This window comes from Penicillium psychrosexuale (genome assembly GCF_028828465.1).
Source record: "Penicillium psychrosexuale strain IBT 29551 chromosome Unknown utg000004l, whole genome shotgun sequence".
Lineage (NCBI taxonomy): Eukaryota > Fungi > Ascomycota > Eurotiomycetes > Eurotiales > Aspergillaceae > Penicillium > Penicillium psychrosexuale.
Window position 1 is genome coordinate 3726462 of NW_026643189.1, and position 22540 is coordinate 3749001.

General features: G+C 48.9%; 10 protein-coding genes across 10 annotated transcripts; 4 read left to right on the forward strand and 6 right to left on the reverse strand.

The window, feature by feature from the left end:
* Positions 1-1339: 1339 nt before the first annotated feature.
* On the reverse strand, positions 1340-1816 carry N7518_007280 (uncharacterized protein; the record flags this gene model as incomplete). The annotated part of the gene is made up of 1 exon (XM_057188207.1): positions 1340-1816. One exon carries the CDS (start codon positions 1814-1816, stop codon positions 1340-1342), a length of 477 nt encoding a protein of 158 aa, XP_057039910.1.
* Positions 1817-2459: 643 nt separating this feature from the next.
* N7518_007281 (uncharacterized protein) lies at positions 2460-2987 on the reverse strand (the record flags this gene model as incomplete). Its single annotated transcript, XM_057188208.1, has 1 exon — positions 2460-2987. The coding sequence occupies one exon, from the start codon at positions 2985-2987 to the stop codon at positions 2460-2462; it is 528 nt and encodes a 175-aa protein (XP_057039911.1).
* An 823-nt stretch (positions 2988-3810) lies between these two features.
* N7518_007282 (uncharacterized protein) lies at positions 3811-4642 on the reverse strand (the record flags this gene model as incomplete). The annotated part of the gene is made up of 4 exons (XM_057188209.1): positions 3811-3840; positions 3887-4178; positions 4231-4341; positions 4395-4642. The coding sequence occupies 4 exons, from the start codon at positions 4640-4642 to the stop codon at positions 3811-3813; spliced, it is 681 nt and encodes a 226-aa protein (XP_057039912.1).
* A 399-nt stretch (positions 4643-5041) lies between these two features.
* On the reverse strand, positions 5042-5962 carry N7518_007283 (aminoglycoside phosphotransferase family protein; the record flags this gene model as incomplete). The annotated part of the gene is made up of 3 exons (XM_057188210.1): positions 5042-5266; positions 5338-5883; positions 5924-5962. 3 exons carry the CDS (start codon positions 5960-5962, stop codon positions 5042-5044), a joined length of 810 nt encoding a protein of 269 aa, XP_057039913.1.
* Positions 5963-6286: 324 nt separating this feature from the next.
* Positions 6287-6645, forward strand: N7518_007284 (60S ribosomal protein eL39; the record flags this gene model as incomplete). Its single annotated transcript, XM_057188211.1, has 2 exons — positions 6287-6418; positions 6541-6645. Exons 1-2 carry the CDS (start codon positions 6413-6415, stop codon positions 6643-6645), a joined length of 111 nt encoding a protein of 36 aa, XP_057039914.1. The 5' UTR covers positions 6287-6412.
* Positions 6646-7879: 1234 nt separating this feature from the next.
* skpA (SCF ubiquitin ligase subunit skpA) lies at positions 7880-8581 on the reverse strand (the record flags this gene model as incomplete). Its single annotated transcript, XM_057188212.1, has 5 exons — positions 7880-7886; positions 7942-8111; positions 8164-8331; positions 8395-8480; positions 8533-8581. 5 exons carry the CDS (start codon positions 8579-8581, stop codon positions 7880-7882), a joined length of 480 nt encoding a protein of 159 aa, XP_057039915.1.
* Positions 8582-10760: 2179 nt separating this feature from the next.
* smp3 (glycosylphosphatidylinositol-alpha 1,2 mannosyltransferase smp3) lies at positions 10761-12668 on the forward strand (the record flags this gene model as incomplete). Its single annotated transcript, XM_057188213.1, has 4 exons — positions 10761-10869; positions 11030-11427; positions 11479-11606; positions 11681-12668. 4 exons carry the CDS (start codon positions 10761-10763, stop codon positions 12666-12668), a joined length of 1623 nt encoding a protein of 540 aa, XP_057039916.1.
* Positions 12669-13652: 984 nt separating this feature from the next.
* N7518_007287 (putative UV excision repair protein (RadW)) lies at positions 13653-15141 on the reverse strand (the record flags this gene model as incomplete). The annotated part of the gene is made up of 7 exons (XM_057188214.1): positions 13653-13769; positions 13820-14281; positions 14334-14666; positions 14720-14799; positions 14877-14952; positions 15015-15062; positions 15124-15141. 7 exons carry the CDS (start codon positions 15139-15141, stop codon positions 13653-13655), a joined length of 1134 nt encoding a protein of 377 aa, XP_057039917.1.
* A 1765-nt stretch (positions 15142-16906) lies between these two features.
* On the forward strand, positions 16907-18061 carry N7518_007288 (uncharacterized protein; the record flags this gene model as incomplete). The annotated part of the gene is made up of 1 exon (XM_057188215.1): positions 16907-18061. The coding sequence occupies one exon, from the start codon at positions 16907-16909 to the stop codon at positions 18059-18061; it is 1155 nt and encodes a 384-aa protein (XP_057039918.1).
* Positions 18062-19775: 1714 nt separating this feature from the next.
* Positions 19776-22250, forward strand: N7518_007289 (uncharacterized protein; the record flags this gene model as incomplete). The annotated part of the gene is made up of 4 exons (XM_057188216.1): positions 19776-19863; positions 19948-21263; positions 21315-21419; positions 21468-22250. 4 exons carry the CDS (start codon positions 19776-19778, stop codon positions 22248-22250), a joined length of 2292 nt encoding a protein of 763 aa, XP_057039919.1.
* Between the last annotated feature and the right edge of the window lie 290 nt (positions 22251-22540).

A 22540-nucleotide genomic window follows, 5' to 3' on the forward strand; every position in this document is an offset into this window, starting at 1 on the left:
AGGGACAGATATTAAGGGATGTAGAAGGTAGGAGTAATTGTATTAAGAGTAAAGATTCACAACAGGGGTGAAGGAAGGGATGGGAGGTTCTAAATGCGTTTGTTCTGAGATTATACTTATGAGGGGGGCTTGGGCTTTTTTTCTCTTCGGGTCGGGTAGTCCGAACTCCGACGTGTCTTTTATGCAACGAACCTCAAGTGCTCCCTAGACCTGGCAGACCCTGGCTTTATCTCCGGGACTCTATTGCTAATCGGGTTCGAAGTAACTAACTAGTTACGGAGTAGTTACAGGTCAGGCGGGTCATTCCTTTCTTCACATTCCTCGTGCAAGGGCATCCCTTGAACGCGCCCTTTTCCGGGGAACACAACTTGACGGCCACGAGCTATTGCTACTTTACTCCATGCTTGACGCGGGTCCTGTATGATTGGCGCATGCATGAGTTGCATAGTACACACATACTCCGGAGTCCGTACTATGCCTTGACTTTGACACGAAACACATCACCATGACGCAAACGCAATACGCGAAAACGAATACGAACACCTGAGTCATAAACTGGGATTATACGGGGTATTTCGACCGAATTTTGATCCGCAACGAGCCCGATCTGGACCTTTTCCACTTTTTTTTATGCGTCGGCTAATTTCCATGTCCGATGCCCGACGCTTTGACTGCAACTTTACTCCTTTTACCTACTCCGGACAAGGCCATTGATTGTTGCCTATGTCTCCTTGCCCAAGTGAGGTTTGACCGAGATAAACACCTTGCGCCTTTCCCAGTGCTATCTCATGAGAGGTCATGGTTTCTATCAAGGATAAAGAGGGTGAAGATATAGATCTATCCCCGGATTAACCAAAAAGTGCTTAATTCACTATCCTATCTAGATTTTGTCCTCATCCATTCCATGAACCAATCTGCAAATCGAGGGTAACCGTGTTCTTCGAGTTTCACTCTGAGTCGCTTTCTCCATTCAGTTTCCTCAATACCTGGAATTGGCGGATGAAAGTTCATTCCCCGGGAAACAGAAGGTTTGGTTGATATCCAGAAACGTGGGTAAAATCCAGCGCTCTCCCAGTCGATGATCGCCGATAGCTTCTGATTGGAAACAATTATATTTCCTGGCCCAAGATCGGGGTGATAGAGATGGAATCGCTCTTCAATCTCCGGATTTGGATGAAGATCCTCTCGGAAGAAATAAGTCTTACACTCAGACACACTCAACGGCTCCAATGAATCCTGTTTCGAGTGAGCCAGGTAAGGCTCGGACACTGGACCTCCATGTACATCCTCGAGCCGGTCCGAAGTAATAGAAGCGAGTATATCGCACATGTGAACAACCTCATCCAAGATAGAATCTTGTTCGGTAGTGGACATAGTTTCCCACGCGTCTCTCAGAGTGACACCCGGAACTCTTTTCAGCACCAAGAATGATCGATTTCCATCCACCCAGGAGTAAATTCACTTCAGGTACAGGTACTTGGGGTGCCTTTTCTTGAACGAATTTGATAGTTTCGCTCTCCGAAGTGGTATCGGGGTCCCAGGGGTGGACTTTGCAGATGGCATTATTTCCAATAGCCCATACTGCAGATAGAGTACCCCCTTCGTGGATCAAACGGACCGGTGAACTTGCAGACGTAGCATCGGGTAGTTGCTCAGATGTTGTATGCCGAAGAATATACCAATCTTCTCCGTCTTTCCAGGCTGCTGCGCATGTGTCATCTGGTCCCGCAGTTCGATTGCACTCGATTGTGCAGCCAAGGCGCCAACTGGAATCAGAAATTTGCGTAACAGAGTTCCGAATAGGAACTGATGACATTGTATTATCGACTCTTCAAGTGTGGTGGTAATAAGTGGAAGCACTTGAGTTAATGAGAATGAGAAGCATTTTGAACGCGCCCATCGCACAGACACTATGCACCTCAGTTGTGATCTCAACAAATCTCCAGGGATGTGACAAGGTGCCCAAAACGATTCGTCCGTCAAGCGAGAAACATGTTGATTGGCTCATTCATGTCTGAGTCCTTCCTCATTCGGATGTTTCCTATTTCACTATTTTATTCACTCTATAATGACAGTCTCACCCACAGCCCCAAAGCTACTTTGCGCTAAACAGGCACAACCCCAAGGCTTCTACCTAAAATGACCCTACTATACGATAGGCGTCGACGATTATACGAGGTAAATATGGCTGTTAAGGCTGGTTTCAACCTGCTTACGGAGTACTGAAGCAAGGTGCTTGGGCGGCCACCAAATTTTGAGCGCACTATTTCCAGGACTGAGAACACATTCGCTTAGATTTCTTTCTCTTCCATCTATAGCAGTCTCAGTATTCCGTACCTTTCCGCTTCTTCTTGGCTATTTCCGATCATTTGTCGCAAGAAAAGTAGTACCGAAATCGGGATAAGTCATGGAATACGCACTTCCGTGAATAGCATATGAATCCGAGCACAAATATTGAATCATGGGTAATAGGCTCCTTGGTCAAGTGGGAGCGGCGTCTGCTCAGGCCATAACTTCAAGATCGCAGCCTTTGTCGCCGCAACTTCGGATTCATTGGTGATGATTTGAGCTTGGTGAAAAAGATCAAGCTGGCCGGTGGTCCAGCACCTACACCCGACGCCATCCATGTCGAATTCGTACTTGTGGCGTGCATGTTGGATAATTAGGTCATAAACGTGCCCAACTAAGAGCCCTGGTGTGATATCAAGCTCGAAGCGCTCTTGAGCATCGTTGGGAACAAGACATGATAATTCTGAAACCACCAGGTTGGCTTTGGAACCTCCCCGAAGGACGGAACTAGGCTCAGTGTAGCTTGGTTGACAATCAATCTGAATGGATGTGTCTGAGGATGTCATAAGATAGAAGCACCAGTGGTTTGTACCGGCTTGCTGTTGATGAGGCACGGCAAAGATCTTCAGTACTGGCAGAGCAAGCATCTCAGCTTGACGGTTTGCAGGTACAAAGTGAACCGGGCGGAAATTCGACATGATTGTTGACCTGAAAGATCCTTCCTGTTTAGTCGTTCCTTCCCTTCCTGTAGAAGAGCAAATCGGGCGATCAAGGGGTTGCAAGATTTGCAGGGAAAGCACACATGAAACCCTGCACCCTTGTTCCTTCCTTTCTTCCAAGGTTTTTCTTCTCTTGTTTTCAATGTTCAGGTTGAAATGCACTCTTTGGGTTAGAGATGGCTGCCTTGAACGATTAAATCTTTGTCATACAACATCACGTGTGCTTGATGAGTGGTTCCAAGGTTCAGCATGCCTTTCAAACGCGTACCTTGGCATTTTTGTTTCCTTTTCTTGCTCTATTTTTGAAGAACAGGACCCACCGGCTGCATAAAGATGGTGGTCGGAGGGATGGAGAGAAGACAAGAAGAAAAGAAGAGAAAGGGGGGAGGAGCCCTTTTATACCCCCAGGAACACGTAGGGCTCTTAGTTCGGTAAAGAGTGCTAGACTCTAGATGGACGTGTATTTGTAGTATATCGCTTCGGCGGTTGATTTTATCACTAGAGCAGAATACGAATTCGTGCCCAGTCCTACTATTCAAATTGAACCCCTTTAGAACTAACGCCAAGCCAAATGTGAATTTCTTCCAAGGTGTTCAAGTCATTCTCGGGAAGAGACTTCTACACTTCGCCATTGTACCATTCGTAGGTACGGCCGACGTTTTCTAGACTCTCTCCTAGCTTCCGGCAAGATCCAAAATCGATGATGATTGCTCTATCCGATTCCTCGTCGATTATTTGCATATCGTTGTTGGCACCTGTCTGAACAGGCCAGTTGTAGGAAGTGGCTCAGCTTAAACTTGAATCATTGGTGGGTTGGCCCTGGCCCTTGAAGCTATGTATGTTAGTTTCCGATAAGTTTGGTATTTGAAAAGACGTACCCCTTCGACCCAAAAGCCTTTGTGACCCTGATGTTCGGCATTAATGAGATTAAATTCATCCCATCTGAAAGGCCTCGGCTGGCAGAGTTGAAAGCCCTTAGACCAGTAGGTAACAAGGCCTGGATTCCATCTCAATTGGCCCGATCGATATGCCGCCATTATATTCGTCACATTACCAACCACCTCGTACTGGTCATTCTCGCTGAGAATGTGTTCGTGGATCCCCTTAAGGGTGTCCAAGCGCTGGACAACAGGCCAACTCAACCCAGCCGGCTCTAAGGCCATCATCGCACTGATAATTTAGTTAAACCCTGTTAAGAAAAAGGCTTTCGGGGGATACTCACTTGCGACGTTTCTGCTCTCGTAACAAGTCCTCCAGCTTCCATTGAAATACCTGGCTCATGATATTGTCCTCGATCCGCTCACGGCACCTTGCAATCTGAGCATCTAGATCACTATATAGTATATATTAGTATGGATATATATGGATATAACGAGAAAGACGTACTTAGGATCAAGATCGGGTTCGTTGGAATTCCAACCTTTTGGTGTATCCATGAGGTTGTCAATTGGATCCGTTGCCGGCTGTTTCCATCTCATCTGCCGTTTTGGTTTTGGTAATTTTGGCAGTGGAATTTGGCCCTCATAGGATTTTTTCAAATCCAATGCAAGCGATGCTAGATCTAATTCAGGTACAATGACGAGAGTAGAGGCAGGAGCAGAAGGAGGGGCAGTGGTAGGGACATCCGAGCTCATTTCGAAGAACGAGATAATAGGAAAGGTATAGGGAAAGTGTTTGGACCACTACGTGGCGTTAATTTGGAGGGGGAGAGTGATAATGGAACAGGAGGGAGACAGTGGTAATGGAGTGAACCATGGAAGGTCCTATACCATTAAACTCTATGAGTTGTCTTTTTTAGGGCTTTATCTTATGTAGTCAAAGGAATCGTTATAATCACTCGAGGTACTATGCCACCTTGTATCCTGCTGCATCCTGCTGCGTCCTGCAATGTCCTATTTGTACTACGGTATAAGCAAGTTAAGAACCGCGTAAGCCGTGGATAAGCATGTCCAAGCACCAGCAAGATTAAAGAACTAGAACAATACCAAAATCATAGCACAAAGACACAGATTCATGTATCATGTAAGACCTCATTAGGCCAATGCCGCAGTAATCAGCCCATATGTAATAGAATCAAGTTGCAGTTCTTCCTCAGGAAATCGTGGAATAACAGCCAAAACTGCTTCATTGAAGCTGGGGAAAAACTGCTGAGCCATCAAAGCAGCGCTTTCAAATGCAGGGGGATATGCACCGGCATTCGACCAGTCAATCAACCATTCTCCATTCCGGTCTAGGACCAGGTTTCGAGGACTTATATCCTGGTGGATAAGGACAAAGGTGCTGAATTAGAATGGCGGGATATCTTTAGGGCATTTGTTGTAGTGCTTACAGATCTCAAGCTTGTGGTTAAACCAGCCTTGGAGTTCAGCACAGTCCTTAACGGACCGGCGCTATAATCCGTGAAGAACCGGCCGCGAAATTTCCCGCCACCGAAGGGGGCTGGCTGCGAGATTTCAATAGACTGCATCTCTTTGATCATGTCCGCAACCTGTATAGCGATTTGTCTTTGGTTATCGTCGGGTAGGTCGGTCCAACACTTGTCGAGAGATTGGCCTGCGATAAAATCCATCACGATATATCCCTTCGTGCCAAAATACTGAGTCTGATCCTCGACTTGAAATGAACGATGGACTCGTGGGACTCGAATGCCGGTTTTGGTCGCAACGAATTTGAGCGTCTCTGCTTCGCATGGTAGGACACTTCCGCCGCCTTTCAACACCAAATGCCGTGATAGTCGAACAAGTTTTGTGGAGCCAAATTTATGCATCACAGGAGCAGAACTAAGAAGAGTCACTAGAGTCTCGTCTGTGACCAGGTCCGTTCCGTCTAGCGGGAAGTCTCCCTCCAGATCATAGCTTCGGGGCTGTTGGTGAGACTGTCAGTATAGAGTATTTAGGCAAGTATGTATCACATACATCGGAGATTGGATTGAATGGATTGAATAGTGGCTGCATTTTAGCAACCGTTCTAGACGCACGAGAATGAGGCCCCTGACTGATAATCTTCTAAAGGGCTTATTTGCAAGGAATGAAACTGGAGGTTGCCGTATTTCATCCGTCCTTATTGTCTAACCATACCATCATAACGGGCTCTTTTGTTCTCGGACATGAATACCACACCTTAGGTAACTATGTAACATCATCTAATTGTATAGTAATTATGTTGTATTCAAAAATGGAGTGCCAAGAGGTACTCGGCCTAAACGGGATTAGACCACTGTGCCAGTAGAATTTAATGTGTTCTGCCTTGAAGCCTTAGGGCCTCACCGCCTCAGGCACAAATCCCACATCACCTGACCCAACCGAAGCGAAGCCAAGCCCTGCCGCACACAAACCATCCACACTCGAAGGTCGATAACTTCATCCGTCCATCCAACAAGCTCGCCGTCGCGATCAACCTTCAAGATGCCGGTATGTTACCACCCTGTTCCCGCCATTCTCGAAAAATACACGCGCCATCGTCGCCGTCTTTCTCCCCAGTCAGAACTCTGAAACACTGAGAAACAAAATTTTAACGTCAATTTTCCACACAGAGCAACAAGACCTTCCGCACCAAGCAAAAGCTTGCCAAAGCTCAGCGTCAGAACCGCCCCATCCCCCAGTGGATCCGTCTGCGCACCGGCAACACCATCAGGTAAATCGCACCCTTCGTCTCGAGATCCAAATCCATTTTTATATATCCGCGACCGCCATTTGTGGGAAGAGTGATACCGGCACGGTGCACGCGAGAGGGAAATACAGATAACCACGCACGCGCCGACCGCACGAACCCAGAAATGGAGGGGGAAATAAATACAGAAATACCGAATCGAACACATGGCTGATACAATGCTACAATAGATACAACGCCAAGCGTCGACACTGGCGTAAGTCGACCCTGAAGGTCTAAGCGGACCCTCAGTATTCGCACCCTCCGTCCGGCCATTCCCAAAAGTCCCAGTTCAGCTCGCGATGTCATCTGGCAACCGAAGTGTGTCTGTGTTGGGGTGGTTCAAGGGTTTCTGATGATTAATTTTTCCGAAACCCTTTTCATGATGTGACGCCCACAACCGAATTTCGAACAACATGCCTTGATCATGAACTTGAGAGCGCTAGTGGATCGTGGAACTACTCTTGAGTGCAATTGCAAACAAAAAATTTCAATTATCAAATCTTGATCCGGGTCTTGCTTTGGGTCGTGCCTATCTTTTTATTTTTTTTCTTAATCTTCCAATGGGTCGTCATGCTTTTTCTCCACGGTTCCGAGTGGGGATATGATGGATTTCCAACACGCCTAATTTGTCGATATGGATGGCAGGCCCGGGTTTATGTTTGCAAAAGGGTTTGTTGCTGTTGGGGGCTGATCGTCTTCTTTATTGGGGGCGGGCTTGTAGGACTGGCGTGGCGGGGGATTTTCTTTTTTGATACAAAATCTGATTGGATCGAATTGAATGTCCTTTTGCCTATTTTGGTATGCTTGATGGCCGTAGATCTCGATGGGGCATTGCATGGGACATTTCCATGCTGTCTGTTCCTGGTTGGTGTGTTACTGTTGTATCACGCTTTGTAGTACAGCCTTGATCTGCGTTTATATGCTTATTTTACAACCTGTTGTCGTCATTGGACAAATATAAGCAAGGATCGACTTCATGGCCCCGCTATCTAATGCTACTGTTTAAGGATGACTCTGTAACAAATGCCATTGGCAAGGCCTAGCTAGCGATTGTTTGCAACTCATATCAAACTACCGTGGGAAGAAAATTAGCCAAAAAGAACGCCCCGAAAAATAATCACCCTACTTTGACATCAAGGGCTACGCTGCACATTGTCGTAAACAGCCGGGAGGATATCATTTTCTGTTTTAAAAAGAGAGAACAGACACATAATCATCATTTAACGACTAGAGCAGGATGTCAGTATAGGTTCAATCAAAGGATACTGTGGTAGCAACTTACTCCTCAGCCCATTCGTTCTCGCGGCGGATCTGGTCCTCCTCCTCAGGAGTAAAGTCGTTCTGGATGTTAAAGGTCTTGCGGATCTCCTCTGGGGACTTGCCCTTGATCATGTTGGCGACTGTTTTGCAGCCAACGTCAAGGAGGGCCTTGATATCCAAGTAGTTGGCGGCCTATGAGCAGTCAGTAAATTTACCGAAGAGCAAGTCTGCAAACGGAACGTACAAGGATGATCTCGAAGAGCATCTCCTGGTCCACCTGCATGAACTTCTGGTCCCACTCGTCGATGTCGGTGGTCTTGCGACGGTTGTCGTCATCGTCGCTAGCACTAGGAGGGTCGTTCTTGTGGTGCTCGCACCACTCGATGACCTTCTTGAGGACGGCCTCGTTAACCTGGACAAAGAGGTGTAAGCGGCTGATCTTGGATGGTGGCTATGTTCGGGAGTAGACACTCACGTTGGGAATGGGGATGGCTTCTCCAGAGTCGCCGAGATCCTCAAGCATGTTCTTGATCAGCACGGAGCGCTCAGCAGTGGTGCGCTCTGTTCGGAATCTGTCAGCTCCACTCGCGACTGCTGTGGAAATTATGCCTACCAACGGAAAGATCGACTCCATCGGAGCTGGTGAGGGTGATAGCACTCATGGTTATGATGTTGGAGATGGAATCTAATGTCCTAAAGTTAGTTTTGCTGGTCGTTTTCGAGTAGTGCGGGGCGTTCGGTGGTGGCGAAGTTACTGACCAAGCGTAGAAAAAGCGTGAAAGGGTGTAGGCTTATTGAAAGAAAAGATCCAGTTTTCGAAGTTGGTATGTCTGAAGAGAGAAGTTGCAGGTTGAAAATGACGAGGATGTAACGAGTAGATGGCGGGTGATGAGGTTTAGGGAGTTCTAAGTTACCAAAGGCGGTCGGTATCCATAAAGCCAACAAGGCTCACAAGGCTACAAAGCCAGCCCCCACGGCTTAGTTTCGGACCGTTGCCTAAATCAGACCAATTCTTTGCTTTGACTCAATCTTTTAATTTAAAGAAACGAGGACTGGTCAAAAACAGACTAGTAGCCTGTTACTTGAGCCAACAGTTGGGAATGCAACCTTGGAAGCGCTGGCTTGACTCCGTACTAAGTCAGAACCAACGGCGGCTGTCCGTATTTACGGGCTAAAATAAGAATCTCGGCGGCTGGGATTTGTATTTTGGTAAAAGGTGTATGTATTTCTGAATTATATTCTTTGTCCGGAGTAGATTGTCCAAGCTGCTAAGCCAAATAGACATGGATCTATATTCTCGAAGGATCTAGATATCGACATTGAGGCTACCCTCAAAGACAACCATGCTGATCCGGACCCTATTGAAGATTTGACCAGCCGGATATGATCCTACTCCGTTCTAATTATCCATACACGAACAAATTACAACCTCTTCCAGTCAACCTAAAGCAGTTACGGGCAAAATCCGTCTATCCATGGGAACACTTCAGACCCATGCTTCAAACATGTGTTTCCTAGGAAGTCGCCTTACCATATGTCTACTTTGATTCCTTCCAAGTAGGACCGTTTTACGATATCTTCTGATCAGGCGGGCAAACTGAAGGGCTGGTCGCTGCAGTGAAGCACAATTGGGAATGGCCCAAGCGCGACAGAGGTACAATAAGTACTTGTATGATGTCACAGCATAAGTAACATGTGAGAAAAACTAACCATCATAGTAGAACAGTGACTATATAGAGGGGCTAGGAGTATGCCTCATTAGGCTCACAAATCGGTTTATGAATGAAATATAAAAGCGATGGTGTATGTTATGGCAGAGCTTCTCTATTACTCGCCTACGTCCTTTGAAAACTTCCGCAAAGAGGACGTTTGCGAGAAGAGAATATCCCGCAAAATGCATAAAGAGGAGAACGTCTGCGAAAAGTGGTTCCCCGATGACAATAGCCGCTTCAACAATGGCCTGCAATGATACCTCTTCAACAAAGATGTTACCATGACATATGAGGTGCAAGAACGTCCACTTTTAATACCGGCCCGGCACGCAATCCACCCGAGATGGACGTCGGTTCAGACATTCCTACTTTCTCTAGGCAACCGGCAAGAGTCAAGATGCGATCCCAATATTCCGGCGACCGTAGACTAGATCAGACTAGATCATCTACGCCTGTTCGTCCACGCAAGCCGGTCGCATATGCCCTAGTATACGAAGCCGACTCGCTCCTCAGGAATTCAACACCACTCTGCGGTGCTGGCAGATGCATGCCAAGACTAAGCCGAATAAATATTCGATCGAATGTGGTCTAGGGGATTTGAAGCTTCGAGCCAAGCCGCTATAACGAGGAAGGGAGACGGAACCGCTGTTAGGGCATTCGGCTTAGGAATACGAGAATAAGAATACGAGGAAACAGTCCACTTCATCTATGACTGTTGTGGCCCGAGCAGTACTATCGCAGGGGACTTCCGAACCCGAGTGCGGCAGACTAGTCTGGAGTCTGGCGGCTCGTACTTCTCATGGCGGAGTGCCAGAACAACCTTGGGGCCTAAGTTGTGCATAATTTTGGTGAGAAACATTACGTCACTTTCAAAAAAGATTCTCTAGGCTTCAATGATCAGAGCAGATCAAGACAGATATATCTCAATGTAAATATCACAGTCATAGATCTATAAGTGCCTCTCACAATCTCCGCTCCAATTTACCGCTTAACGCGACAGTGATATCATCCAATGATACGCGTCTAGTTCTTTTCTGTTAGTGTTAGCCCACCCTCCTTTCTCCCTTCACTTCATTCTTTACTTTCATTCTTTAATTTCGTCTAATAATGTTCCTAGATTTCTCCAACCATGTGGCGTCGAACATATTTACTGTTGTTGGTGATTCGGGTGTACTTTGCGCTGTCTCCAAGCTATCTACATCCTGATGAGAATTTCCAAGGCCCAGAGCTTTTCGCAGGTATGTTCACCTATCCAATGATCGCCCCACCAATCGCGATCATACTGCGACTATGCGGACGCGCAGAACTATTTGTTGCGATTTTCCCTAAAGCAGAAAGCAAAACAGCGCGATCCGGCAATTCCGCGACCCTCCTATACGAAGAACAAACATTGACCAGATCGCCTGAATACAGGTCGCATATTCTCATTTCCTTCGAAGATACCATGGGAATTTACCGTTGAACACCCCATCCGCAGCATATTCCCAATATGGGCGGCCTACGAGCTTCCAATGAACCTCTTGAAATGGTTCTATACCGAGACCGGCGAGGGCAGCCCCCCACCCCACATGATTTACAATGCGCTGCGCGGTGGAATGTTCCTGTTAAGTTTTGTCCTCGAGGACTGGGCGATCTATGAGCTAGTGCCTTCTCCGCGTCATCGGCGCGCGACAGTGGTGCTGGTGGCCTCGTCATATGTCACCTGGACGTATCAGACGCACACATTTTCCAACAGCCTCGAGACCCTGTTGGTTGCCTGGGGGCTGGTTTTGATTCGGCGCATTGTCAACAATAAGGTGGGAGAGATAAAGCTCCAAAGCGCATACTTCATGCTAACTTTAGTCCAGCGACACTCGTCCTTCTTCTCCCATGCCGTGCTTGCCTTCATCGCCGTAGTGGGCGTCTTCAACCGCATCACCTTCCCGGCTTTCCTTCTCTTCCCAGGTCTGCAATTGCTGCCTCAGTTCCAGCGCAAGTGCGTCAATATACATACATTTCACCTCCAGCTCATCAATCAATACACATGTGCTAACCCCGCCTTCGCGCCAGACCACTCGGGCTCGCAGCATTCCTCCTCTTCGGTCTCTTCTTTTCCTTCATCGCTATCTACACGGACACGATCTTCTACCGGCCGACTGCCTCCTTCCTGAGCATTTTCCGCCACCCCATAATAACTCCCCTCAACAACCTCCTCTACAACACCGACACTGCCAACCTAGCCCAGCACGGCCTCCACCCCCACTACCAACACTTCACTGCAAACCTCCTCCAACTCCTTGGCCCAGCCTACATTGCAATGATAGTCTCCCTTTTCAGCCGGCCACTAGTGCCATACTGGATGCGCAACGTGCGCGCCCTCTCCGCGCTTTCTGCAACGATGCTTCTCTCCCTCTTCCCGCACCAAGAACCACGCTTCCTCCTCCCAGCCGTGCCCCTCCTCCTCAGCTGCTTCCCCATGCGCGGCTCCCGCCTCCTCGTCGTTGTATGGATCATCTTCAACGCAGCCATGGGCTTCCTCATGGGCGTCTACCACCAAGGCGGCGTCGTTCCCACGCAGCTAGCAATGCGCGACATCGTCTCATCTAGTCCAACACAGTACATACCATCCGCAACGGTGTTCTGGTGGAAGACATACTCCCCACCGCTGTGGCTTCTCGGCGGAGACGACCAGTCCACAGAAATCCAAACGCTGGATCTCATGGGCATGTCGGGTGTGGATATGATCCAGCAGCTGGAGCTGGTTGTACCCGGCTGCTCTACTCCGTCGCCTGTGTTCCTGGTCGCGCCTACATCGGCTACTTTCCTCGATCAATACGCCTTCTCTGCACCTCAGAGCCAAGACCAGAACCAAGACCAAGACCAAGATCAAAACCAAAACCAAAACCAAACCTTGCAACTCCATCAACTGTGGTCTTATCGCAACCACCTTAACCTCGACGACATGGACTTCGGCGACGACGGGATCCTGCCGACTCTGAAACGGGTCGTTGGCCGCCGTGGGCTGGATGTTTGGTCTGTGCAGAGATCTTGCAAATAAGTCTTGCTTCTTTTTCTTCGTCTCATTCATGGATGTACTTACTACGTATATCCATGGATGGGACGTTGTATTTTTGTTCATCTTGTGTATTTGGGAAACTACATACATACATTATGTACATTCTCATTTGAATTGAGCACTCTCTCTCTCCCTCTCTCTTTTTCTTTCTCTTTCTCTGAATATTTTCGGTGCATGTTAGGGTTGGTTCCTGGGTCTATGAGATACCTTTTTTGCATTGGGGATGGGCGTGATTCGAGTTGATATCTTTGGGGTTCTGGTCTTGTACTTACCTCTACCTGACTACATGTAAGTAGTACCATGTTCAATTTATTCAATGACTTTGTTATTCCTGTAGGCTGGTTAGCTGGGTTAACTATGGTCTGTGGGTAGCACATTAGCCAGCTCGAATATTTGTACGTTTATTCAAAAAATACATTCATGCCTTTAAAGTTCTGCCTGTTAATGGTAATAAGGGATATCATATACATCAACTCGACATGACGATTTGGCGGTCCTCGCGGCCCAGTATCAAGTGGAGGATATATATAGACTTCTCGAATGCGGGGTACTTGTACTATTCGCAGGTAATCTGCACATGTCTACCTGCATATAAAATCCGCATGACGGAAAATCACACCATGACAGATGACCAGATCAAAGATCGCCACTTATTCTAGAACATTACACGACTACTCATACTCCAAACGCAGCGAACAAGTCCCATTTTGCCCATTAAGCTAGATATATAACAGGCGTTATGGAGAAAGGGAACAGCGGGATGCAAAGAAGCCAAGTACACACTCAGCAAACAGAAACTCAGACACGCTAAGCTGAGCACTGAGTCGTATTCATGGGAGGGGATCCGGTGAGGAGAGATGGGAATCAATTCAAACAGCAGCATGCTTGGTATTCATCATAGAACATAACGTTAGAGGGGAAAAGTAGGAGAGGAAGAAAAGAAGTCGAAAAGAGAACAATAATTCTTTACTGCTCATCCTCGTCGGGCTGGTCGAAGAGGAAGTTGGCGGCGAGATCCTCATTCTTGTCGCAGGCGAAGTAGGCCTGGATGACGGAGTCGCGGGGGAAGCCCAGACCGCATAGCTGGTTGTGGGTTAGCCATAAAACTGAAATAGAGGGGAAGCTTCACATACACGCTCAATAGCATCGCGCTCTTCTTCCGTAACTGAAATGGCCTGCGCGCCGGGTGGCAAAGCAGCCTCCTCGTCCTCGAGTTCCTCACCTAGAAGCTGCAGGAATTGATCGGAGTTCTGTCCAATGATTGACGCAATTTGAGGATTCCCAGCAGCGACCTGTTGCAGGATGGGCTCGAGCATATGAGGCTGCTGCTGAACAAGCTGACGAAGCTGTTGGAAGTGGGGGTTGTTGCGGAGGAACTCCAGGCTGCCGAGAGCTTCGCCACCAGCGGCACCGGCACCAGCAGCACCGCGAGCTCGGCCACCACCTTCACCACCGGCCTGAGCGGCAGCTTCGAAGAGGTTGAGGTGCGGCTCATCGCTGGAAGGAGCAGCAGGAGCAGCAGGAGCAGTGCCGGTAGGGGCTGGCTCTGAGGCTTGTCGTTGTTGTTGCTGTTCCTGGATGTTTTCGGGAATACCCTGTCGTGATCATTAGCAAGAATTCAAGATGTAACTTCCAACAAAAGCTTACGGTCAGGAGATATTCGATGGCACGATCAGGGTTATAGAATGCGGCGCGCATGGCACGGTCGATATCGGTACGTGTAAATCCCATTGCCTCCATCTGGACGACTGCGCCCTCAGCGGCAGAGCCCATGGTGAGAGCGGAAGGGTCTCCGAAAGCGGGACCGCTCGCTGGAGCTGGAGCTGCACCGGCCGGGGAAGGGGTCGCGGGGGCGGCAAAAGAGGGAGGAGCAATGGCAGCATGAGGAGCCGGGGGAGCAGCAGGCGTTGACACAGGAGCTCGGGGAGCCGGGGTCGAGGGAACTTGGGAGGAAGCGGCAGATGAGGCGGCCTTGGGTTGCTACATCAAATGTCAGCTTTGGCTCGGAAATCATAGACCAGGTTATCCTATACCTTTGAAGGCAAGCACACTAGGAAGTCCTTTTCTTGGATGTTGTAAGATTCGACTGTCTTATCATCCTGAAGGATCTTTCCTATAAAGGGAACAAAGCGAAGGTTAGCCATAGCACCGTGAACGGAGAATCCGTCTAGCAAGGGAGAAAATACGAACCAGAGTAGATGACCTTCATGCGCTCTGCCTCATATTCGCCTTTCTCTTGGGCGATTTTGACCTTGACCTCGCGAACCTAAACAGATGAGCCCCGCACTAGATGACGCTGGGTAGTTGTAGCGACAGGAACACACGTACAGTTTCAGAAGGTTCGACATCGATGACAAACTTCTCCTGCTTCAGATCCTGTAATCGATGACTGTCAGCAGTCTGTAGCAGTGAGGACCCCAAGAGCAAGTTTTCGTACCTTGAAAGTGAGCTTCATTTTGCCGCTTTTGAGTAAAACCAGGGAGCAAAGGGATAGGGAGAAAAGATGACGAATTGAGATAGGAGAGAGGGAGAATACTTGATGCAAAGGATCCTCTCAGCGATGAAGTCGAAGAAAAGTCGAAGAAAAGAAAAGAAAGTAGGAGGGGAGCATTCAGAGTGACGATGATAGCAAACGAGTGCGGTGACCGCCTTCGGATTTACTTCCACTACCACGATCATGACAACTTGCGTCAACTTGCCAGGGTAACTTTTGAAAGGATGTTTTGATATTGACAGCTATTATAGGTTCCATATTGTGTATAGCTCTCTCCCTGTCTATGTGTGTACATATGTGTACATCGGATCAAAGGTTTGATTCCAAGCTGGTTGCCTGTTGCCGCCTGGATGACAACATCCCACCTGGGCAGACATATGGAGTCAACAGGTTGGAGATGCAAATCTATATCCCAAATTGCTGCAATGGTATCGAAGTCCTCTCTACAATGAACTCTCGGTACTTCCGAACTCCTATATAATATAGTATTAAGCGCCACTATTGCCTCTCAGTAAGTAGCACGGACGTTGTACATCGCACATTGCACATATCGTACCCACACGGAAAAAGGATACATATGTAAAATCCACAGAACACGCAAATCTCTTAATTAAAATTGACAAATACTCTCAATGTCATGCGGCAGACTTCTTCCGGAAGAGTGGAGGCAGACAATTCAACCTGTATACTCCATAGTTCCTGCAGGACAGGTCATGATATCCCGTGCCTCCAGCTACTACGAAGTATGGATCTATAAAATCTACAAAGTACAATCTTCGATCTGCCTAATTCGCACTAACTTATCTCAGGCTGGTTCAGCCGAGATCCAGGGGAGCGCGGAGATTTTCTCTTGCAAGGGAGAGAGACACATCACATCCGGCCCGCACTATTGAGATCGAAGAGGATCCGCCACCTCAATCGGGCGGTGGTGTCCACAAGACTGATGGATCAGATTAAATAGTGTCAGTTAGTGAGATTAAAGAAATGAGAATAGTCGCCTATACGCCCTGTCTTTGACGTAGTGATACTTTAGTAATATGGTGTTGCCAGGTCCAAGATGATACCTATTCAGGATGCTAATGTACTCCGTAAGACCACTCCAATATGTTGTCAGATGCTCTTTTGTGTGTCTTATGTCTTTACGTCTTCTAGACATATGCGAAGGCGTGCAGAGGACTAAATCAGACTATCGGATTCCTCTGCATGACGGGTCTAGGCTGAGTCCTGACAGGATAGGGCTACCCCAGAATTAAGCGCACTGGCTTCGCCTCAATGGCTAGAAATATGGCAATTGCCGATATCCACACACATTATGCATCTCCGGCGGGATCGCTCTGCCTAGGCCAATCGACATGATCCCTGTCAAAGCCGATTATATACAAAGTCTAACCACCATGCCGGAATGATAGATCAAGATCTGCTCTTTTGGGAAAAAAAAGAATTGACAGGTTGACACCGACTGCTTCCCCGGTCGATATACTTTGAGCCACGCTGAGATCCGCATTGCCCCGTCCCGTGTTGCGAACCATCTCCTGCATCGACGCATGCTCGACTCATAAATACAGACATCTTCCCTCTCATGGAGTCTGCAGATTCCTTACACTCATTTCCATTGGTAAACGTCTTGGATTGGCAGTCTGCCAACGTTTGACATATCCACTCTCTTACTCTCTTTGATATATATACTTCCAGGCCATTCTTTGCCAAATCGTTCTCTCTTTTCGTCATGTCTTACCTATCTTACTCGTTGGCAGCAGCCTCCTTGCTCATGACATTCATTGCCACCATTCTGAATGGTATCTGCTACGCAAAATCAAAAGCCTCGCCCGATGTAGCCTCGACTATCCTAAGTGCAGTGAGCTGCGTGGCTTTGATTGCCATCGGTCTACTGTACCACCGAAATATCCAAACCGGCCGTCGACAATGCATATATGTCGCCAGTGGATATCTACTTGTTGCCGCCGCAGCATCTGCCGGAGCAATGGCAATGAGCCTTCGAACCTCAATCTTCGTGGTTCACTCTGTGTTCTGGGCACTATCAGTGTTTGCACAAGGCTTGTACTGCGGGTTCCTCGCAGTAACACTAGCCCAAGAGAACTCCAACCCTGAATGGCCGCGTGCCTACTCGCAGGATACCAACTGGCAAGAGCTCAAGGACAGCCTCCAAAGCCCTACTTTCCTCCCATCACCCCCTCGAGTATGCGACTTGTCCGAGCTATTCGAGCCCAAAAGATCCTCACTCCGCAAATTCCCCCGGCGGTCCAGCCGCTACTCAGACGCCACCCTCTGTCCTTCAAGCACAAAGGAAGAAAAGAACGCCTCCATCGACACCAGCTCCTCAACCCGCACCTCCCGGAGCCCATCCCCAACACAGGACAAAAAGCCCGACACCCTCCCATACCGGGACCCTCGCTCCCTGCCCCGAGGCACCCACAGCATCCGCAGCATGCCCAGTCTACGCCGCAGCCCACCAATCGCACTCTCCTTAGACCGGCTAGTGCACCCACCCATGCCATCGCCAACAGCGTCGACAATCCGCGTCGACTCCCCCACACAGTCCAGCTCCAACAGCTCAACGTGGGAATACAACCCCTTCGACGAGAACAACATCCACCCCCTCTTCCGCTCAACCAGCCCCTGTCCATCGCCCACATTTGCCCCGGGCACAATGGTCAAGGCCTCACCGAGCGCGGGACAGACTATCACGGCCGGCACGATCACTCGCATGCGGTCTGCCCGCTCCCTCCGCGACCAGGTGATGCGCACGCCCTCCCCGTTGCCGGACTCGGATGAGAGCTTCTGCCCGAGACCGACTCGGGGTTTTGCTCGTTCGCATTCCGAGAAGAGATATGACTTGAACGAATCCCCTTATGAAAAGTGATTGATCTACCTCGGTATATTTGATCTGCATGATTTTTTTGCCTTTTGCTTTTTATTTTGCTTTTGCTTTTTTGTATATGATGGGTATGGGTGGATCCTTGGATATATTTTGTGTACATAGGGAATGGACGGATGGTATAATTGGATATTTTGCTGCGGCATATAGTTACTGAATGCGTCAAAGTATATATTCGACGATGAGTAGTGCGGAGTAATGTGGCTGATTGGCACTCGTATTTGTTGCGCTTTATTATTATTATACGATACCTGGAAGTTTATTTTACTCCTGAGGGACGTGAGAATGATGCCATGTTAATTAATGGCCTGGTGACAGCCTGTGGCAAAAATGAAATATACAAAGTACTCCGTAGCTAGGGATGACGTGGACTAGCGTACCTTGAAGAGACACATTATCTGAAAATATTCTGTAGTATATCTCAACTGGAGCTCATAGAATCGAAGTAATAGCATTAAGAGTACAACATACGTACAATATATAGACTATATAGTCTACAGTGCAAGTCATCCGCATGCGTTGCTGTCACCGACTCTTAGACTTAAGTGGGTCCGTATATTTTTTCTTAGGGGAAGGGGATAACTATAGAAGATATCAGGAAGGATAATAGATGTGAATAGATATGAATAGATATGGATAGTACATGAATAGTCGATTGAAGATAATAAGAATAAACAGACAATATCAGCATACCTATAGTTAACTATACGTAGACCTGTCCATGCCAAATACCCCGGTACGTATGCCGGAAGTGGCTGGGAATCGATACACGTACATGATGGTATAGACTCTATTGTTCAAAGACAGTTATAGAGGGAATGAATGTATTCTATTCAGAATATAGTCATGTATTGAAGGTGTATGCTATTGTCCTTCCGAGCCTCAGCCGAGCGGCAAAGTCGGGCTCAATAGACATAGAATGGAAGAATACACAATAATCAGAGGAACAATGCAATTTCTTCTTCGACTTGATTCAATTTGATTCAACAAAACACATCCCGTTGCTTGAATTGTGTGAGACGCCGGTTCCAACTTCTCTTAATCACCTTGTTTTGGCCCTTTTTCCCTTTCTTATTCCATCGAACCTCTTTTTCCCTCTTCTCATCTTCTTCTCTCCCCCCGTTTTTTTTTCTTACTTGGCCCCGTTTTCCCCATCCACCCGGTCAAATCCTGCAGTAGATCTCTGCATTTTCGATTTGACTTCATCTTTTTTGCTAGATCCGTCGCTTTGGTAGGTTCTTACTTGCGTCTTCCCTGTCTCCCCCTTCCATTTCCACTCCCCACACTTTGTTTTTCTTATCGCTGTTAAACCCTGTCTCCTGGATCGTGACCCGTGAGGTTCTTCGGATCTTTAGGATCTTGGGATCTGGGATCTTCGGGTCTCTGCATCTCTGCATCTTTGCTTCTTCTGATCTGGGACGTGTATTACCTCTACTTCACGCTTTTCCTGCCAAGCCTTTTCTCCATTGCTACAACAGTGACGTTTCCTTTCTCCATTCTGCATTTGGAAACGCGACTTGTACTTTGCCCTTTTCTACTATTTTCTTACTGTGGTGCTTGGGAATTCGATTCCATTGCACCTCTGTGTCCTACATCTCATTTTACTGTTCATTCTTACCACCCTGATTTCCCGCGCTTCCCCCTTGCTGCTACTGGATCAATTCCCCGTTCAAAACTAATTTTCTTCAGACCAACAGCGATGGTGGGAAGAAGGAAAAACCGCGCGGCTGCACAGCCTGCTGCTAGGACTCCTAGTATTTCTACGCGATCTGGACGCACTGCACAAGGTATGTTCATACAGCTCTGCGCCATCGTTCCAATCTCTGACATGTATAGATATCATTCCCACTCCCCCTCTACTCGGGGAAGAGGTCGAGGCCGAGGACGTGGTCGCGGCCGTGGCCGCGCTGGATTTACTGGCGTTCCTAGTCTTCCTGGCCATCTTCCTGCCGATGAATCACCGAGCAGACCTGAAGTTCGCTCGCACATCGTCAAATTAAAAATTTCCTCACTCAAACTAATTCAAGCTGATGCGGATGATGCCCATGATGGCGAAAATGAAAATGAAACCGCAATCAATGCCGTCTCGCAAAATCCAGAGACCCCTCGCATGCGGCGTCCTCGGCATCCTCGGACTGTTCCTGAGTCCTCGCGGACCACCCGGCAATCAGCAAGACTGAAGCCGGATGGAGAGGGCTCCTTCGAGGAAGATGTCTCACCAACCAAGGCCGTTGATAATCAAATCACCGAGCCAGATGATGACATGCACCAGTATGACGAGGAATTCAAATCCGAACCTCCCTTTCAAAAAGTATCTCAATCCCCTGAACCTCGCATGGTTGCTTCGGCCCCTGTGTCGCCGGGAGCTACTCCCGTGGGTCAAAGTCCCAAAATTTCCCAGACTGAAGAAGCGCCTTCCAATGAGGTGTCTTCACCCCGACTGCATAAACGAAAGTCACTGGAACCGCAAAATGAAACTCCGGATATCGATTCCGAGGACCGTGTGAACAAAAAGCTGCGGATTGATGACACGGAGCTCGAAGAGACACCAGAGAGCCACTTAAATGGCACAGAGATATTAACTCAGAATGAAACGTCTCCCGAGGACATCCCTATCCCCTCGGAAGAATTCGACCCCCCTGCTGACAGCGCTGTCCGGGGAGGTCGTGGAGGTCGAGGAGCCCGTGGCGGCCGGGGTCGAGGACGTGGCCGAGGCCGTGGTCGCGGAAGCCGCGGTGGATTCGTCGGCCCAGTTCGACCTGCAGCAGTTACCAAGCCTCGAGGCGGTCGAGGACGTGGCCGTGCCAAGGCCACTCTGATCAAACGCGGCAAGAAAATCGAAGACGAGATCTGGGACGTTAACGAAAACTGGCGTGGTCCCACCCCATCGCCTACGCCAGAGTCCATGCCGACAAAATCTCGCAAGGAGGAAATGTCTGCGCTCTTCAAGAAGGTTGGCCAGGCACAGCATATTGCGCTGAGCTTCATGGCCGAGCAGACCGTGCACAAGCTTTCCCGTGATAAAAATGCGCACAAAGAATGCCCTGAGTTCGAACAAGTCCAGCGGGATCTGGATGAGTACCAACGCAAGGCAATTGAGAAATTGAACATCGAGTACACGGCGAACACTGAGCTGGAGACTCAGAAGTATGTGGGCGAAGTTCACATCATCAAAGACACTGCAAAGGTAAGTTTGGGTCGAAGTTGTATCACTGAAGAATTCTAACCGTGGAAACAGCTGCTCATCAAGCAAATGCAAGAGGAGATGGTTACGATGCTTATGGGCAAGATGATGGCCCTAATCCAAGGCCGCAGGGTGGCCGAGGATGATGAACACACCGAGGTTAGTACGCCGACTTCCCAAACGAATACCTAGCTAATCAATCTCCAGTACGACACATCGGATTCCGAGGAATCCGTGAAGCACTTCCTTTTCCGAGACGGCGATACGGCGGTAAGACAGGTAGAGCGCGGGTTTGCAGCCGAAGCAGTTCGAGACCCGGAGGGGGCAGCGGACTTTGTGGCCGCGGAGGAGGGATGGGAGGAGTTCGTCCAGAGAGTACGGATGGGCCGCCTGAACGAGGAGATCGCACCGGCAGAAACAGAAATCAGCGACGAAGATGCCCTGCGCATGTGCGCCAAAGATGCCTTCAACGGCATACTCAATGCAGCCACCTTCATCCGAGAACAAGAGACAGCTGGCAAGTTCGTCAGCTACGATGGCAGCGCTGATTTCCCCGTGCACCCACGGGCACTTTCCATCTTGGCAGATGCGGCTCTGACCGAGCCCATGCCCCAGCATCTGCCAATGATGCGAACTGACCCTGGCGCGCACCACCGTGCTCTCCTCCCCCACCCCACCCATGCCCACCCGGGCCCACCTCCCTCTCTCCACGGCCACGGGCCAACGGACCCGCGGTCCTTCATCCTCCCCCGGCCCACCCCCACCCAACAGCCGCGGCGCCTTCTCCCCGCCCGCCAGCAGCTGGGTCTGGGGATGGGCCTGCCGGACCCGTTCGCAATGAACGGGCCGCCGCAGCTGCCCCCACCCCCGGGCTCGAACTTCGCGCGTCTGCCCCTGCCGGGCTACATGCCCCAGGGCCACGCGCCCTCCCTGTACTTCCCGCCGCCGCCGCCCGGCTCGCACCCCCCGCCCCCGCCGCGCGGGTACTAGACCCGCCGGCTTGTACCAAGATGTTTGTGAGCGTTCCCCGCAGTTGATACCAATTCTTTTTTTTGTACGTTTAGTTGCGATGTCCTCCCCCCTGAGTGGGGATAGGGGGGGAGGGCATCAGAATGAATACATTTTCTCGTTTGAATGGGTTTTGTAGTGAAGTAAGAGTAAGAGACATGTCATATCAAAACAGATCAGATCTGAAGTGAAAGTAAAGTGAAAGTAAGCAGCAAGTGAGAAAAGTGAGAGATTCAAATGAAGTCAAGAGAGAGTTCATCGAAGGGATGTCC